An 18,601-nucleotide genomic window follows, 5' to 3' on the forward strand; every position below is an offset into this window, starting at 1 on the left:
AGACAGCCTAATAATAAAGAACATATTAGCACATGTGAATAAAATATTTACATGCATATGTAAAGCTGCAATAATAGACTACCACTAGACAGACAGACAGTATTATTTATGGAAATGAACAGATTTACTAGTCGATTATATTAACCTTCCAGCATCTCCAATTTGTCTGAATGACAAATCCTCCTCCTCAACAGAACACAAACTGAGTTTCTCTGGTTTGATCCATTTAATCTCTGATTTATGAAGAGCGCCACCGGCACATTAATACTCTTCAAACTGACCTGAAGCTCAAACATAAATAACTCCCATCTGTACCATCTCTCAAGTTAATATATACGTTTTTATTAACAGACGTTAGGCCTATTTCTGGCCTATATTTGTTTGTATATTTATTTAGCGTAACACTCAAATGTAGTGAGTGAAAATGAGACTCTTATTTTGAAATGACGCAGGCCAAGCCTTTTAATTTATTCCTGTTTTATTATTTTCTATTATTATTATATTTTACGTCGCACTGTTATCGTCTTAATATGTTTGTTGCCTGTTTATTCCATTTGCGTTGTAATTTTACCTTATATGTAACGTACACAGTTGTATCGAGACCGATCTGAGCTGGTGGGTGTGGACGGGGACTCTTATTCTGAAGTGTCTGTGGGCGCTAGTGTGATAGCGGAAGTTCTTGCCGCTGGTAGCTGCAGTTCAGGCGGATCCCGTCAGTGTCTGATCACAAACTTTCTGTCAAACCCGAAAAACACCCGGAACCCGGTGAGTGATCCGCGGAGCTGCTTCACACACACGTTAAACAGTCGAGGGAATGAAATGACACCCGCAGCGCAGGCGCGAGCCAGTTTACGAGCGCAGGCCTATAATACAGCCTATAATACAGTGCTCTTCTTTTCTCACTCTCTCTTTCTCTCTCTCTCTCTGTGTGTGTGTTTCAGCTGACATGGGGGATAAGGAGTTGATGTGGGCCCTGAAGAATGGAGATCTGGATGAGGTGAAGGCTCTGCTGGTGAAGGTGAGAAACACACACACACACACACACACACACACACTTCATGTCATCACACAAACGAGTCCAAACAGGTCTGACAGCTCGTGAAGGTTTATAGACCCTAACAACACAGCACTGAGATGATACCGTGCTGTTTAATGTATATATCATGGCTCTGATTGATTCCCATAGTCACATACTGAGGCACTGCATGGTGTGTCAATGAATTCCATTGTGTTACCTTGTTCCCAAAACAAAAAGCTTGACATTGTCATGGTATGTTCCAGAAACCAGTGTAATGTGATGATCCTTAGCTGTAAAAGCAACAGGTGAATGTTTTCTATAAAATTTTCTGTCTAGACAGTGTTTGATGCAGTGAAACAACAGGTTGTTTGTTATTAAAGGCAACATGAAATGCTTCACAACCCATTTTATTTCAGTAATGTGATGTATTTATTAGGGAAATAATGGTGTAACTACTAAGTATTTGAGTAGTTTGTGTTTTTTTTTTTTTATGTTTGTATTTTTATCTATCTATCTATCTATATCTTGTTTGTAGTTTTTCTCTCTTATTTTTTTTTTTTTTTTAGCAGTCAGTTTTCCTCCTGAAGCGTTATCCAATAGGAAAAGAGGGAATGGTGATGTCATCTGAAAAGAGAAATTGTTTATGTTGATTTGATCGCAATAAGACCAAGATTAGTCAGTTTAGGTGTCCAGATACACAACATTGTCATGACGGTATTTTCAAAAACGTATACTGTGACAGGTGGATGTTTTCTAGACCGTGTAAAAATGTTTGTTCCAGTAAAACAACAGCAGCAGCCGGTTGTTTGTTATTAAAGTCAACACGAAACATGGTTCATAATGCATTTGATGTACTTATTAGGCGACTAGTGCTCCAGCTACTAACTAGCTGACTATTTGATCTTTTTTTGTGTGTGTGTGTGTGCATGTGTTTTTGTAGTTCTTCTCTTTTAAAGGCTTATAAACTGTCAGTTTTGCTCCTGAAGCATTATCCAATAGGAAAATAGGACCTGATGATGTCATCAGAAATAGAAAGTCGTTTCAGAGGCACTTTTTAACGACAGATTATGAAGTGTTTTTCTTTGCAGTGATGATTTGATCACATTATGGCGATTTTAAGTTCATTTAGCTGATTAGAATACGCAGCAATGCATTCAAAAACATCGACCAGTGTCATTTTTATTAATGTTAAAATCAACAAGTGAGTGTTTATCAAGGATTTTTATTTTTTAAATGGCATCAGTTAGTTGTTTAGTGTTATATCTGTTGTTTGTCTGATGATAATACACTTTTCTTTTTTTTTCTTTTTTTTTTCCTTAGCTTTTGTTGAAGTGTTAAGTAAATACCATGGTATATAGTAATCATACAGTACCATGGTATTATCATAATAGGTTTGTTCTGTGCTGTGGTTGTTAACGGTGTTCAGCTAATGTCACACACACACACACACACACACACACACACACTCTGGGCTGTAGGTCATCTGTTAAGTGTGTATCCTGTGTCACAATATCACCTTGTGTAACTATATACACTCCTCACACACACAATGCTGAATAATGGCTTGTGTCCTGGAGTTGCTCCTCTGATACAATAGGAGTGTGTGTGTGGTTTGAGGATGTGGGCAGGTAACCGCAGGTGCTTTGAGCTCCAGCATCTGAATGAAGAGTCGTGTGGTTTGGCGCTTCAGCCTCAGAATATCTCACCTTCATCACTTTACCCATCAGATGATCTGGATTCGCTCATTCAGCGTTCAGTGTTTTGCCATCTGTCTGTGTGCGGTTGTGATATGTTTAGCTCAGCGGTTTACCTCAGTTCACACTCACAGCAGGTTCACATGATGGTTTGCTGTGTGAATGTGCTCATCATCAGACTTAAGGAATAAAACCCTTGAGGTTCGTGTTGTATAGTCACAGCTAGATACGACACATAGTGGAGTGATTACTACATAATGTTAATGGCACAAAAAGTGTCAAAACAGTAAAAGCAGTGCTTCCCTAAGAAATATATTTATTTTAAAAAAGTAAACATCCTCTGAACAATTGAATATGGTCTAATAGATGACTACAGATGATCAGTTGACGTCATATGCTTGTTTTGTGATTTGTTATGGATTAAATAATCATCTATTTATGTCTATTTTGGGATAAGTCGGTGAACGAAATGTGACCCTGGACCACAAAACCAGTCTTAAGTGTCAATTTTTCAAAACTGAGATTTATACATCACCTGTAAGCTTTCCATTGATGTATGGTTTGTTATGATCGGACAATATTTGGCCGAGATACAACTATTTGAAAATCTGGAATCTGAGGGAGCAAAAAAATCTAAATATTGAGAAAATCACCTTTAAAGTTGTTCAAATGAAGTTCTTAGCAATGCATATTACTAATCAAAAATGAAGTTTTGATACATTTATGGTAAGAAATTTACAAAATATCCACTGAACATGATCTTTACTTAATATCCTAATGATTTTTGTCATAAAAGAAAAATCTATAATTTTGACCCATACAATGTATTTTTGGCTATTGCTACAAATATACCCCAGCGACTTAAGACTGGTTTTGTGCTATTAAATTACGTTATTAAAATTATCTGAAATAATTTTTAAATTCTTTAAGAATTTGTGTAATAACATATATAATATTGTTATAGTTTGTTATTATATTTACCATGAAATTATATTACATATATTTCATATGATTTATTAGAATGTATTTAATATTATTTTATTACTATTAATTATTAATACTAATAATAAACTATTTATATAATTATATTTAAGAATATAATAATATTTAATATCCAATATTATTATAATGACTAAAGTATCCTACATTTATATTAAAAATACCACAAAAGGTTATGTAATTATATTGAACTATTCAATATCCAATATAATTATACTGAATAATAAATATTATATAATGATGAACCTTAACCCTGTTAGATAATATAATTTAATATTATTTTATATAATAATAAATAATTATAAATTCTGAAAATAAATATTATTTAATGTTTAACCCTAACCCCATTAGATAATGTAATTCAATATTATTATAATAACAAATAAATTAAAAATTCTGTAAATATATTGAATAATATTATTGATTATTCACCATTATTTCTAATGACTAAAGTTTCCTAAATCGTATTAAATAGTAACTTCTCTTAAAGCGCATGTGTTACTGTAATGTAATGGTGTGCTGTGTGTTGTTTTGCAGGCTGAGGATGTGAACAGGACTCTGGAAGGAGGCCGGAAGCCGCTTCATTACGCTGTAGACTGCGGTCAGACCGAGATGCTGGAGTTTCTGCTGTCTAAAGGAGCCGATGTGAACGTAACTGTCCTCCTGCTGTTATTCTCCAGCGCCTGTGTGTGTGTGTGTGTGTGTGTGTGTAGATGTATATCTGCTCCAGTATGTAAATGTTTAGCGTGTGGCGTCAGAGAGCAGTTATTAGTCCCGCACACCTGATAGCATCAAACCGTCAGCCTGTGATTCACGCTCTCCTCCTCATCAGCATGTCGACTTCTGCAAAATTCAAGCTATTTGAAACAGTAACAATATTTCACAATATTGCTATTTTTGCTCAAATAAATGCAGCTTTGCTGAGCAGAAGAGACTTCTTTCAGAAACATCCTATTGAACCCAAACTATTATAGTTTTTCGTACTTTCTATTGTGTGTTTTTGTCATTCTTAGTATAGTTTGTCTTTTTTGTAATGGTTTTTAAACGATTTATATATGATCTATATAGATGGTAATTGGGGAAATACTATTAAATAAATACTATTAAATGCTATTCATATTATGAAATGAATGAGGTCAAAACAAAAACTCCTAAATTATAATTATTAAAATAATATTATATAATTATTATAAATTATTTATATTAATTTGTATGAATGTTTGTTATTAAAATGATATTAAATATGTATATTTAATGATTATATTAAATATTTAATAATATTTTTAGAATTATAATACACTAATTTAAAATAATAAACACCAAGTTTTTTCATCAATATTATTTTAGTACATCAAGTTAAGCTAAATTAAAATAAAAATATTTATTTATTTATTTTTATTTAACTATAATACCCCAGATTTGAACTAAACCACTGGCATTTCCTCCAGAAAGTGTGAATCTCATTGTCTGTGCTCTCAGCGTCTCTATCGTTGATCTCTGTCCCATCGTGAGCACTCATGCGTCTATCAGCGCTCGCTCTCCAGAACAGAAGGAGACGGGTTTCCCTGCGAACGGGGAAATGCTCCTGAGATAAGAGACTTCTGAAGACGCCTGATAACCCAGCGTGCATCTCTCTCTCCGTCTGAATCAGAGATACTGCGTTTAACGATAATTACACTGATGTGCTCGGGGGTTTGTATGTTCCAAGGTTATTATAGTTTAGAATTTTTTAATTCGTTTTATTTTCAATATCGTTTTCAAATTTGCTATAAAATTCAGTTTGGTTTTTATTAGTTTCACTAATATTTTTGTTGGTTTTAGTTTAGTTTTTATTTTGTGAACACGTTTTTATATAGCTTAGTTGTTTTTTCATCAATCGTTTTAGTCTTGGTTTTAGTTTTCGTTTATGAAAATAACCTTGGTATGTTCCTCTCCGGTCGCAGCGCGTCTGAATTCTGCCGTGTTTTTCTCCACAGGCTCCAGATAAACACGGCATCACCCCGCTGCTGTCTGCCACTTACGAGGGTCACGTGACCTGCGTGAAGATTCTTCTAGAAAAGGTACTGATGCATTCACATGTCCTCCCGCTCAGTGAGACGTGTGTGTGTGTGTGTGTGTGTGAGTGTGAGAGATACTGGTGGGCGGCTGAGCAAAGTCTTATATCACAGTATGATATAATAGATGACAGTATCGCTATATATCGCAATTGTCCAATGGAAATTCAACAAAAATGGTTTGTTGATTAAATAATAAATAATTACACAAACAATCTGTGCCTGTTGTGGGATAATCCATCCAGTGATTCAAATTATTTCAAAACAAAAGACTCTAAAATTATATAATTAAAATGAATAAAATAATTCAATATTATATAAATCCATTTACAATCTTTTTTTTTTTTTTTTTTAATTATTAAAATATTACATGATTTATATCAAACAATAAATATTTAACGATATCTTTCTTATTTAGAATCATAATTTGTTATTAAAAAGGTGAATCAGTTTTGACTGAATGAGAGACATACAAGTTGTATGTTAACTTTACGCAATATTTGCATTAACACATATATCAATATGTTTGCGTGCATTTTGGGATAATCCTAATAAATATAAAAATATAATAAATTATAGGTATTTTTGTTAAATATAGATAAAGTAGAAAAAATATTAACATAAAATAAATAAATGTAAATAAAATATTAACAAACATAATATTATGTTTTATTTGCTTAGGAATTGTAACTTAATAATCGAAATATAGTCAAGACTCTTAAATTATATATTTAAAATTGTTGAAATAATATATATATACTATATATATATATACAGTATATATTGGTATGTATGTGTATATATATGTATGTATGTGTAAAATTCTAATTAAATTAATAATATTTAAAACAATTGATTATATTTGATTTTTTATTTAATAATTGAAAATAATTTTCAATTATTTAAATAATTTTTAATAATTGTAAATAAAAATAGCCAGTATAAACACGCCTATTACATGCTTCATTTGAAATCTATATTAAAGTGTCAGGTTGTTTAATGTTCCTCAACATGTGTAAAAAGCTGATATTGTGGCTAATAAGCAGCGCCTCGTGTTGACTTGTTTAGGAAGCGTCCTGCTCTGGATGCTCTCTGTTGCTCATTTCCAGATGTAAATGTAAGTGCTCAGAATCTGTGCTGGCTGTGCGTTTCTGCGGTCGTGTTGTGTATATTGTATCAGCTGCAGTGCGTTCAGAGAAAGAGCTTTTTGTTTGTGGGTTTTAAAGCTGAAAGCGTCTGAGCGCGGCTGTAAACAGTGACGTCCGCAGGGTCAGACGGGGTTATATAACGCTGCACATTCTTCACTCGTATCCCCTCTGAGATTACACAATGACGCGCTCAGGACGTCCCGCAGGAGCTCCGAGCTCCTTCATCTCCGATGCTCCTGCAGGAGCTGATCAGGCGTTTGTGCAGGAATATTCCAGCTTATTCTCCGCTCAAATCCCCATCGGATCACTTTCTGGTGTCGTCCTGCACTCACACGGGAAGTTGTGGAGGAACATACTGAAGTCTTCAATCCCTTCTTTAAGATACAACAAATAATAGGGCCTTATAAAATAGTGTTACTTTTTCCAAAATTCCGTTGTATTTTATTTTGTTTTCTTCCAAATTTCATTTTGTTCCCCAGTTTTGAGCTTTCTGGTCTTTCTGGATGTTTTAATGGTGTTAGTAATTAATTGCAGTCATGAAACTTCTGCAATTTAACAACAATTTAGTAAAAGTTCACCATTACAAAAAAATTCTTTTTTAGGGCCCTATGAAAGATTTTTTTTTGTTTTTCAAATTTTGTTAACTTTTTACCAAATTCTGTGTTTTCTGTTTTTTAATTATTTCTAGATTTAATGGTTTGATTAATTTTTCTGGATTTAATTGTTTAATTGAATTTTAATTAAAACTTTTTTTTTTTTTTTTTTTTTTTTTCTTCAATAATAGTGCCCTATGATTTTTTTTTTTTTAGATATGAATGCATTTTGAAACATTGACTTTGAAACATTAATTTAATTTATCTTTTAATCAAATGAAAATCAAATCCTTTCAATATTTTTTTTTCTTAAAATAGTAGTAGTATTACATTGATTTTAATTTATTTCTATCCATTTTCTCTCCATTACTTGTACATTATTTATATATTTCATGACAAAAAAAATAGCTTAGCTATTTTTATGTACATTTCTTTTAATAATTAGAAAATATTCTAATGGTTTAGTCTTTATTGTTCATTTCAACACTGTTTTTCATTAAGTAGAAAGTTTCATATTATTGATTTTCAAAATTGTTAATCTGCCATATTTTCCAGTTTTAATTACCATTAATGTGTTTGACTGTGGACAAGCTTTTTTTTCTGGATTGTCCATTTCTGTTTTCTGTTGAATTGTTCTCTCACAGAATTGTGGGCGTTCAGTTCACAGCATGATATAATTCACACCCGAGATCAGTCTGTGAATCTGAAAAACGTCCTCAATAAACAATATGAACACGCACACATGAACACTTCACCTGAAGAACTCCTGTCTAGTGGTTTTATTTGTACCAGGGTATTATTAACTAAAACCATGTTATTATAAAATAAATGTAACTGAATTTAAATTTAATTCATATAAATGGAAAAAACATTTTTTTTAATAAAACTAATTTAATTTCAGCTCATTGTCAAGGCAACATTTCTGAGTTTAATTAAATTTGATGTACTAAAATAACTCAAATTAAATAAACTGAAACCAATCAATAAAATAAAAAAAAAATAAAAAAATGTAAATTGGAAAAAAAAAAAAAATCTGTTGATTACCCTTGAAAAGACAAAAAATGTGGAATTTTTAGTGGAAAAGAATCTTAAATATCTAATTTAGTTTATATTTTGCATTTTAACAATGATTTTCCGCATGTAAGTCTGAAGCTGGAATGGCATTAAAAAACAAAGAAACGCCATCTGTTGATGTGTTTTTGTATTCACCTTCTTCACTTTCCCACACTGATGCTCATAAATGTGGCAGATGAGAGGAAGAGTCACATGACTGACACAGACAGAAGGAGTGATAGAAAAGCACTTCCTCTTTTTTTAGTTGTCAGATGCTTTGAATAGGAAGTAAAACTTCCATAACTACCAACAGCAGAATCATGTCATTCATTTTATTCTTTAAGAGCTTATATTCTACACGTCTTGCATTTTATTTTCCTCTGAAGTACATTTGCCAAGTCGTTATGATGATTCCTAAAATTAAACAGCCTGTTTTTACTGCTGTATCTTTAAGATCGTTACATGTAAATATGATTGGCTAACCTCTTTGCACATGAAATGAGCAACAACCCACCGAGTTCCTGAATACCCCATAGATATGCAAATTAAAGTACTTAAATATCTAAGACTAAGATCAACTGAAACTAAGAAATAAAAGTAATTTAAAAAAACGATTTTGTGTTTTTTCGGTTAATAACCTGTTAATAATTAAGTTTTGGAATTTTGGGGTGAAATCAGTCATAAATATCTTTTCAATTTCTAGTTTAACTAAAACAAAAATAAACTGAAAATAAGAAATAAAAATTGTTTATATAGTTGTATTCTGTTGATACCCTTGAAGTTCATTTAAATGTAGTTTTTAGAGAAAATTAGAAAAAAATGTTTTTATCATCATCCCTAATATGAAGCTGTATCTTTAAGAGCACGACCTATAAATGAGCTCTATGATTGGCTAACCTCTTCGCATATTAAATGAGCCACAACCCACCAAGCTGCTGAATGTCCAATAGAGAGAGAGAGAGCGACGCGCATCACAATCTGAAAACCACACCCACCGAGGGGGAACAATCCAACTTTCTCCTCCTCGTTATTTCTGATTTATAACAAAAAACAAGGTGTACAGCACACAAGCTAAAAACTCCAATGGAGTGCCCCCCCCCCCCTGTGTGGGCGTGGCCTAAATGCTCTCTGTCTCTATAGGTGTTGATATGCAAATGATATGCTGATAAACTCATGGTTGTGTTGTCAGCTATTTTAAAATGTTTGCAGTTTAGTTTGAGCAGATGATTATAAGGAGGAAAGTCTGAATTATGATCCTAACAGTCTACATTCGACAAAGTTTTATTAATGCTGATATGGTTTTGTATTGAGTTTTGTATCGTGAGTTTCTACCCAGCATGCATTGGCAAGCTAAACAGACGTTTATTATGTGGCAGATGTGAAACTAAAGAATGAAGTGGTGTGTGTTCGGCGCCCGCTGGCGAGTGAATGAAGAAATCGATGGCTCTTCAGATGTTTGATGGCCTTCGGTTTGGGCTCTGAACGCTCGCGGCTGAAGCCTCCAACTCTGACCTGTGTGTAAAGAGGAATAATTCAGTGACGATCAATACGCCGCATCGATCACGCCCGGAGGATAATATTTCTGTAAAGGGCGGCCGGCCGCTCGATTACCCCTGTGTTTGAGGGGCCCCGCGGGGCCGGCTCCTGTAGATTATGCATGAGATTCGCTGTAATCAGCTCTTATTGGTCAGGTGGAAGGCTAATCTGCTAAATTGTTCTTTATTTCTTGAATAATGCCGTGTCATGTGAAATCGAGCAGAACTTTGACTAACGGCGTGAAGTCAGGTTATTTTGGATGAAACTGCAGATTTCACTGAGCTGCGTTATTTGTTGAAGGGAGCAGAAGCACAAGAATGTCAGTATTTTAGCGCTCGCTTGACTGTAAAATGTATATTTTTGGTCTACCAAATTTTTTTTGTTTTAAGATTGCTGACTTTGGATGGATGTGATTTAATTAAATGAATAATGAATGAATATTAGTAATTTTACAGTTATAAATGAAGTGATTATTAATATTTTATTTAGTAATAATAGCAATAAAAACAAACAAGCACACTTGGAGCTTTTTCCCAATAATATCACAATTGTTACAGGAAGAAAAGAAAAAAACAGCTTTGACTATTTTCATTAAATTAATAATAAATATAAATATTGTAATTTTACAGTTGTAATGTCAAATAAAATGATGATGATTAATATTAAATGCCTTTTTTTATTTTACAGTTTTCACTAGCGTTAGTGGTGGTAATAATAATATAATATAGTCATATTGATATATAATCACAAAATTTTGGGCCAAATTGTGCAGCTCTACAAACAAGCTCCGCTATCAGAAAAATCACTGAAAAATTACATTTTCCTATGAAAGGCTGTGATTTAACTGAATGAATAATAAATATTAGTATTTTAAATTTTGCAGCTGTATTGTAAAATAAAATTAATTAAATGATGATGATGATTAACTACTCAATTGTTATTGTTTTATGGTACTTTTACTCATATATACAGTATATAAAACTATATATAACTTATATTAGTATTGAAATTTTAGAATTCTACTGTAAAATAAATGTATTATTGTTATTATGAAATACTCATCTACTTTACAGTTATAATTTATTTTGTTTATGTATTTATTTATTTATTTAGTAGTAGTAATAGCAATAATAATAATAGCCATATTAATATATAATCAAAAAATTTTGGCTAAATTGTGCAGCCCAACAAAGAAGGGATTTTTTTACATGTCGCAATCACAACTCTTATGAGAAAAATCACATGATTTTGTAACATTTATGTTTTGTAAGGATCCACACGCTCCGTGCTTGATCTGACTCCGATTCCAAGTGATCATTAAATTTAGACTGTACTTCTAATTAAAAACTGATCACAGATATCGCTTGTATATTAATTTAGATATTTGATTATTCTAGACATCCCATACTTTCAATTATCCGTTCACTGGGGACCTAATGTTGCATCGAGTCTCACGCCCCGGGTTTTGCGTAGATCTCACAGACACAGACTCGTCAGTCCGATGTTAGTCAGAGGATGTAGGTAGACTAATACCTAATTGTCTGCCGCCAACTGCTTGCTTATTGTATCATGCCAATTACATAATGAAACAATTAGAAGCCAATTTAGAAAGGATAATGCAACCCTGCTCCTGTACATGGAGACTGTGGCTATATGGGAAATAGCCAAGTGACCTACGCAGGAGACGAACAAATTTAACATAGTCAAACATGCAACAGCTATCCTGATTTAACACAAGACACACGGTCTACAATGCATAGCAAAGCACTCAGATGTTTTAGAGAATAAACTTAACTAGCCTATGTGCACATGTAGGAGCGCAAACAACTGTACAGTGTGCTCTATGGACACAATGTGTTTAACACAATTACATTTTTGAATCATTTCTGATGGCAGAGAGACAATAAGAAAATAAGAAAAACAAAAAAACTTCAGATCAGTTGTAAAAACATAAAAGATGTCTTTTGGTGTTTTTGGATCTAGAGCTCCAGGGTCATTGCAGAACACAATTCTACAAAAGTTTTCAATATTTCTCATAATACAAGTGACTACTGTGAAATTGAGACCAGTTTACCCATCGCACAGAGACCTTTAAATGATACCAAACATGAAAGGGTTAAGATCATTAATTCTTAAGATGTAATAAATTCAGATTGTAAGTCTGGCAACTTCCTGTCAGATTAGAACGTTTATTGTTTTATCACGTGTGCTGCGAGATTTCCTGAGTTTTGGCCTCATGAGGAATTCATTTCATAAAGGAAATAATTTTGTTTTGCTGTATACTGTTGTGTAATATTGTGGTTGTTGTGTGTATTAGAGCTGTGTGTAATAGTGTGCGTGTGAGAGTAGTTTGGTCTTGAATCACCGCAGTGTTGTGTAAGTGTGTCTCAATCTCGTCTCAGTGCTTGGACACACACACACACACACACCGCATGTGAACCTGTGGGTTTATAAGGAGAAATGCAAGTGTGTGTGTTTATGTTTCTGCTGCAGGACTTGCGTGTTTAATAACTCTGTGTGTGTGTGTGTGTGTGTGTGTTTGTTCCTCCAGGGTGCTGATAAGGATCGGAAAGGTCCGGATGGTCTCAGCGCGTTCGAGGCGGCCGAGAACGAGGCCATCAGAGATCTACTGAAGTGAGACGGACGCTGCCGGCAGCAGAGAGGTTCTGACCACAACCACTGGATCCAGCAAACACACACAAACACACACACACCTCTCTGTCTCTGCCCGCTGGCTGCTGCAGCTCCTCTAGGTTTCCTTTTGTTTTGTTTTGTTTTCCTCCATGACCTTTTTATTTTATTTGGGGGAGGTGCTTAATTTCCCCTCTAGTTGATCAGAGTCAGCCATTGGCTGATGGACCTGTCACTCATGCCTCCCATCAGGACCAATGGAAACGCCTGTCTAACACCACTAAACACGGACTTTAGAGTTCAGACTAGAGCGAGCGAGCGAGTGTATGATTATGATGATCATGATAACGTGTACATTTATTTCTCAGACTGTTAATTAGGAACGAGTGGTTTGTATAGTTCATAGAGCTGATGAATTTCCCGGCACTCCAGTTTCAAACGACATTCCCGTCGCATTAGATGCTCAAAGAACAAATATTACAGATGCTTGAGTCGTTCTGCTGACTCGCACGTTTGCTTTTGTGCCCCTTTGAATTTGTGTTGTTGTGGCAAAAATAAATGAATTCTCAGCTGCTGTGCGCTTGTAGAGTGTTAAACAGGTTTGTTGAAGCCTGTCTCTCTCTCTCTCTCTCTCTCTCTCCAGCAGGACGCGTCTCACTCCTGAGATGTCACCCTCTCCAGATTCTCACTCTTTTAGGCCGTCTCTCTCTCTCTGTTTCTGCATGATGGTGTTTTAGCTTTTCAATACAGTCTTAAACTAAAATTCACATCGATTAGCAAATCTACATTTTAAAGATCCATATCTGGCATTGTTGTGAAAAAGTCCGTTTGAAAACAAAAAAAACAAATAAAACTATTTCAAATGATCAGTTTGATTTTGTCACATTTGTAAAGTTTCAAATGATGGAGGGTGTTTTAAACAAATAAATACATTTTCTATATATATATATATATATATATTAGTGTTTGTGTGTGTATATGTGCATATATATATACGTATATGTGTGTGTGTGTGTGTGTGTGTATACACTGTAAAAAGTGATAAGTTGACTTAACTTAAAAAAATTTAGTAAACCCGTTGCCTTAACATTTTTAAGTAAATGATAATTAAAAAAATAAGTTGAGTGAATTGTCAAGTTCACTTAACTTTTTTAAAAAAAATTATGATTTACTTAATTTTAAGGCAATGGGTTTCCTAATTGTTTTTTTAAGTTAAGTCAACATCACTTTTTACAGTGTATGTATATGTATATGTGTGTATATATGTATGTTTGTGTATATGTGTATATATATATATATATATATATATATATATATACACACAGTGTGTGCACTGTTAAAAAAAAAAAAAAGGAGCAAACTTAAAAAAAATTTTTTTACCAGCTTCAGCAGATTTTTGAGTTTGCTCAACTTATTTTTGTGGGAGATTCTCAAATTTTTGTTGTATAAACTTAAAACAACAAGTTGAGAAAACTTAACAAAAATCTGCTGAAGCTGGTTGCCTTAAAATTTTAAGGTGGCTCAACTTTTTTTTTTTACAGTGTATAATTATTAGGCAAGTTGATATTCTGGTCATGTTTTTTTTTTTTCCAAGAACATTTTACCAATTCCAAACCACATCAATCTTAATAACTACTATTGATTTTGTATTTAATCATTTATAAGTGAGATATAATTGTCCATGAAGGCTGAAAGTCAAAAACTCCTATTCAGGTGTGCTGAATTATTAGGCAGGTTTTCTTTTACAGATAAAATGAGCCAAAAAAGAGATCGAACTCAAGAATAAAAGTTAAAAAAATTATTAAATGCCCATGAGAAGGATGCAATAATAGAATTAGCAAAGTTAAGGCATGACCATTGGGCAGCGTAACGCTCGTTGGGTCAGCACGGTCAGGAAAAAACAGGTGGAGAAGACGTTAACTGTAAAATAATTAAGGTGAAGAATTAGGTGAGAAACCATCAGGAATCATTTAGTCTCCAGCGCCATCATTTTCCAGAACTGCAACCTTCTTGGAGTCTCCAGAAGTGCAGTGTGTCAGGCTCTCAGAGACTTTAAAATAACCCTCACTTAATAAGAATAACATGCTGAATGTGTTGTGAAATACATGATTGATTTTTTTATAGGCTTTATGGACAGATAAGTTGAGACTGACTCTTGAAGGACCAGCATCACATCCTCTTGTGCCACAGTTTGAAGAATTTATCTTCCAGAATCTGGCAGTAAGTTTTAGGAGCTCATTTTAGTTCATCTCCTATCCTGAAAAGTCTGTCTTGCAGGATTGATTAAAAATGAGCTCCTAAAACTTACTGCCAATGTATTATTAAAAAAACAAAACAAAAAACACATTTGTCCCTCTATCAATTGCATATTTATTCTCTACCTGCTAGCTTTTCTTGAAAAACTAATATATATAAATTAGTGCCGTCAAACGATTAATCGCGATTAATCGCATCCAAAATACGTTTTGTTTACATAATATATGTGTGTGTGCTGTGTATATTTATTATGTATATATAAATACACACACACATGCATGTATATATTTATGAATATGTTATGTTTATGTTAAATATTTTTATATATAATATAAAATATAAGAATATAAATATATACATGTAAACACATGTAAATATTTTCAAAATATATACTGTATGTGTGTGTATTTATATATACACAATAAATATACACAGCACACACACACATATTATGTAAACAAAACTTATTTTGAATGCGATTAATCGCGATTAATCGCTTGACAGCACACACACACACATATATATATATATATAATCTTTTAAAAATATTTATTTGTCTGTCTATATTTTTATTTAATACAATAATACATATTTATATGTTAATTTTATATATAAGTACAATTTTTACGTTATTTATTACTATTTAATAAATTTATATTAAGTATGCATTTATAAATTATTAATTTATATGTTTACATTTTGAATACATTTATATTATGTACCATAAATACAACTATTCATATATGATATATTTATTATCTGATGTATATATATAGATACATGGATAGGTAGATGGAAAATGTATTAATTAATAATAAATAGTGTGTATTACCCCTTAAAATAATTCTTTTTAATTATGTTTTTCATTTACTTTTTATATTTCCTTTTTTCAAGTTAGTTTATCATTTACTGATTTACTTTATATATAATAAAGTAATTTGAACAAACAATCCTTGGCTAATGTAAGGCGTTAGATTTGGTGATAAATCAAAAGCTGATATAAAGACACTGGAAGTCTGTGAGATGTCTTGACTAATATAGCGTGCGTGTGTTGGCAGGGATTTTTTATCATGAACACACTCATGGTCACAGTGTTTTTTTTCTTTCTTGCTTTAATTAAGTGCTTTTGTTAATTACTGATCCACCCGGCGAGTCTCAGACCTTTGTCACTGTCACAACACAAAGAAATCAATTATTCAGGTGCTGCACAACTTACTGATAAAGTTTAATGCGCCGTCAGCCGCAGCTTTTCACCGACGGTCCGTGAATATAAAACAGCTCGTTTGGTTTTGTCTTTGAAGAATCACGATAAATAAATCAGTCCACGAGTCAACAGCAAATCTAAATTGACTCTGTTTACTGTCTTAATACATGTTCCCATGAGTGAATAATTCACTGACGATGTTCTGAAGAAACTAAAGTGTTTGTCTTCCATATCTTTCATCAAAATGTAATAACTTGCAGCACCTTTGAAATGACTTTCCTCTCCGCCTGACTTCAGCTTAGTGTTAACCACCAGCACACAAATAGCGATTAGTCATTCTTTCTGCTGAAAAAACAATAGACACCATCACAAAATTAGTAATGGTTTTACTGGTTATAATGGGACTTGTATTGGTTTTACTATGACCCTGTTGGTCTCTAATGGTAATTGGTTGCCTTCTATTGGTGGCTTGTTAAAACCAATAAATCCTAATGGAATATGTCCCAAAACACACTACAAAAAACCATTTTTAATGGTTAAAAGTTGATTGTTTGTAATGGTATTTGTAGAGTTTTCTGTGATGGTTCTATTGTTGTTGTTTGGAAATGTCTGTTTTGGCAGTAAAATGGGAGTTTTTCATCAGACTTTCTAAATGAATCCAATAGAGAACAAACTGCTGCAGTACTCTCTCTCTCTCTCTCTGTGTGTGTGTGTGTGTGTGTGTGTGAGTGTGTGTGTGCTATTTTTAGTTCACTTTTTAGTGCACAGGTGGCCGTCTGGCCTTTTCTTTCTTCACAGTGAAGACAAACTTCTCCTCCTACACCATGATGTGTTATGTAAGACACTCTCTCTCGCTCTCTCTCTCTCTCTCTTGTCCGTTTTGTTAGTCAACTTTGCCTTTTCTTTCAAGTGAACTCCAGACTTCAGCCCTATTTAGAGTTTTTTCCAGTGATTTCAGATGTGATCATTGAGCCGCAGCGCCTTCTGATGGCCGAGAGACACACTGCTGCTGCCTGCATACTGCATACTATTTCACATTTGATCTCACCTCTGAAGAAATAAATGCGTATGCACCTGTTTCTTCCTGTAAGAGCGAGAGATTTGTAAACTCTATGGGTCTAGCTTCTGGTCCAGGTATTTTTAGCAGTACAAAACAGCTCGTTTTGAAAATTGGTGGCTTACCATATCGTTTAATCCTAACTCGTTTAATCCCAAATTTTTCCCAGACATGAAAATATCCAAATGATATGTCACTAGTAACATTTACCTACACTACTGTTGCCATTAACATGTTTACTCATTCTACTCAAGAAAACTTAATAATTGTGGATTCATATATTAATATATATATTGGCACCTTAAAGATAACATGTATCAAAAATCTTTGTTATATTATGTTAACATACTTTATTAGCCTTTTGTTTTGGAGCTTTGATGCAGTCATCTTCATCTCAAGGTGCAAACAGGAAGTAAACTGCTCTGGTCATGTGACAATTTGCACTAACCATGTGACATGGTCACATATTTAATTGAGACCCTTTATTTTTCCATATTTGCAGGAAATGCATTAAAGCACCATGCCAGTAACATTTTTAGAGCTTTATAAATGAAAACCTTCTTTACAGTTACCTTTGTGAGCGGTGCGATTAAGTGGGTTAATTATGACCACACTGGGTTGTAGTGCTGTTGTTCTTCTCGTTATTTCCCTGTAGCAGCTAATGAACCAGAAGTCTGAGGTGGTGCAGTACGCTCATATTCCAGACTGAATTCAGTACAACCTCATAAAACATTATGGAAATGTTTGATTAATGAGTGGCGAGTGACCGCAGAGATACCGCGGTACTGATAGAATCACCAGCTGCGCTAATTAGCGTGTTCACTTTCACTTCCTGTCTGTCTTCTTAATACAGTTGCCATGGCGACTCCACGCAGAGCAACGACTTGTGATCAACTACCCCGAAATTGTGCTTAATGAAGTATCAAATCCAAATTACCTTGATAATTGTTATTTGTCTTTGTTATTCGCAATTATGACTAACAGACATTCTTTTCGTTATGTAGCCAACCGCGGTAGAGTGATGGTAATAACATGGTACGGAATGATTACCATATTCAAATATCATTGTGCTTCAAACATCCTTGATTGTGAAAAAATTATATGATCATGTTTTTTTTCCCCCATTACTTTAACTCAACAAAATATTGCAATCCATTTTAGTTTCATATTTTTAAGTTATATGAGATTGAACTAAAAAAAATTGGTAAATTTATTATCATTTAAATGAACTAAAAATGGAAATGAGTGGAAATAAATTCAGATTATTCTAAAAAATTTAAAGCAGCAACTGAACTGAAGTTTTTAAGTTCAATTGTTAAGAGGTGGATGTTTAATTAATTAAGATGCTTACCAAACAT

The 18,601-nt window shown here is 33.3% G+C and overlaps 1 protein-coding gene across 1 annotated transcript; it reads left to right on the forward strand.

Moving 5' to 3' along the window:
• The first annotated feature begins 608 nt into the window (after nucleotides 1-608).
• Nucleotides 609-13,592, forward strand: mtpn (myotrophin). The gene is made up of 5 exons (XM_058774254.1): nucleotides 609-765; nucleotides 942-1,018; nucleotides 4,249-4,362; nucleotides 5,688-5,771; nucleotides 12,647-13,592. Exons 2-5 carry the CDS (start codon nucleotides 947-949, stop codon nucleotides 12,731-12,733), a joined length of 357 nt encoding a protein of 118 aa, XP_058630237.1. The 5' UTR covers nucleotides 609-765; nucleotides 942-946; the 3' UTR covers nucleotides 12,734-13,592.
• Nucleotides 13,593-18,601: the final 5,009 nt, after the last annotated feature.

The sequence above is a fragment of the Onychostoma macrolepis genome, chromosome 04, assembly GCF_012432095.1.
Source record: "Onychostoma macrolepis isolate SWU-2019 chromosome 04, ASM1243209v1, whole genome shotgun sequence".
Taxonomy (NCBI): Eukaryota; Metazoa; Chordata; class Actinopteri; order Cypriniformes; family Cyprinidae; genus Onychostoma; species Onychostoma macrolepis.

Excerpts from the sequence above, each read along its gene's own strand:
- mtpn (XM_058774254.1), top strand. The coding sequence starts at position 947 with ATGGGGGATAAGGAGTTGATGTGGGCCCTGAAGAATGGAGATCTGGAT. Across the intron at positions 4,363-5,687 it reads CTAAAGGAGCCGATGTGAAC|GCTCCAGATAAACACGGCAT; the intron begins GTAACTGTCCTC and ends TTTTCTCCACAG. Across the intron at positions 5,772-12,646 it reads TGAAGATTCTTCTAGAAAAG|GGTGCTGATAAGGATCGGAA; the intron begins GTACTGATGCAT and ends TTGTTCCTCCAG.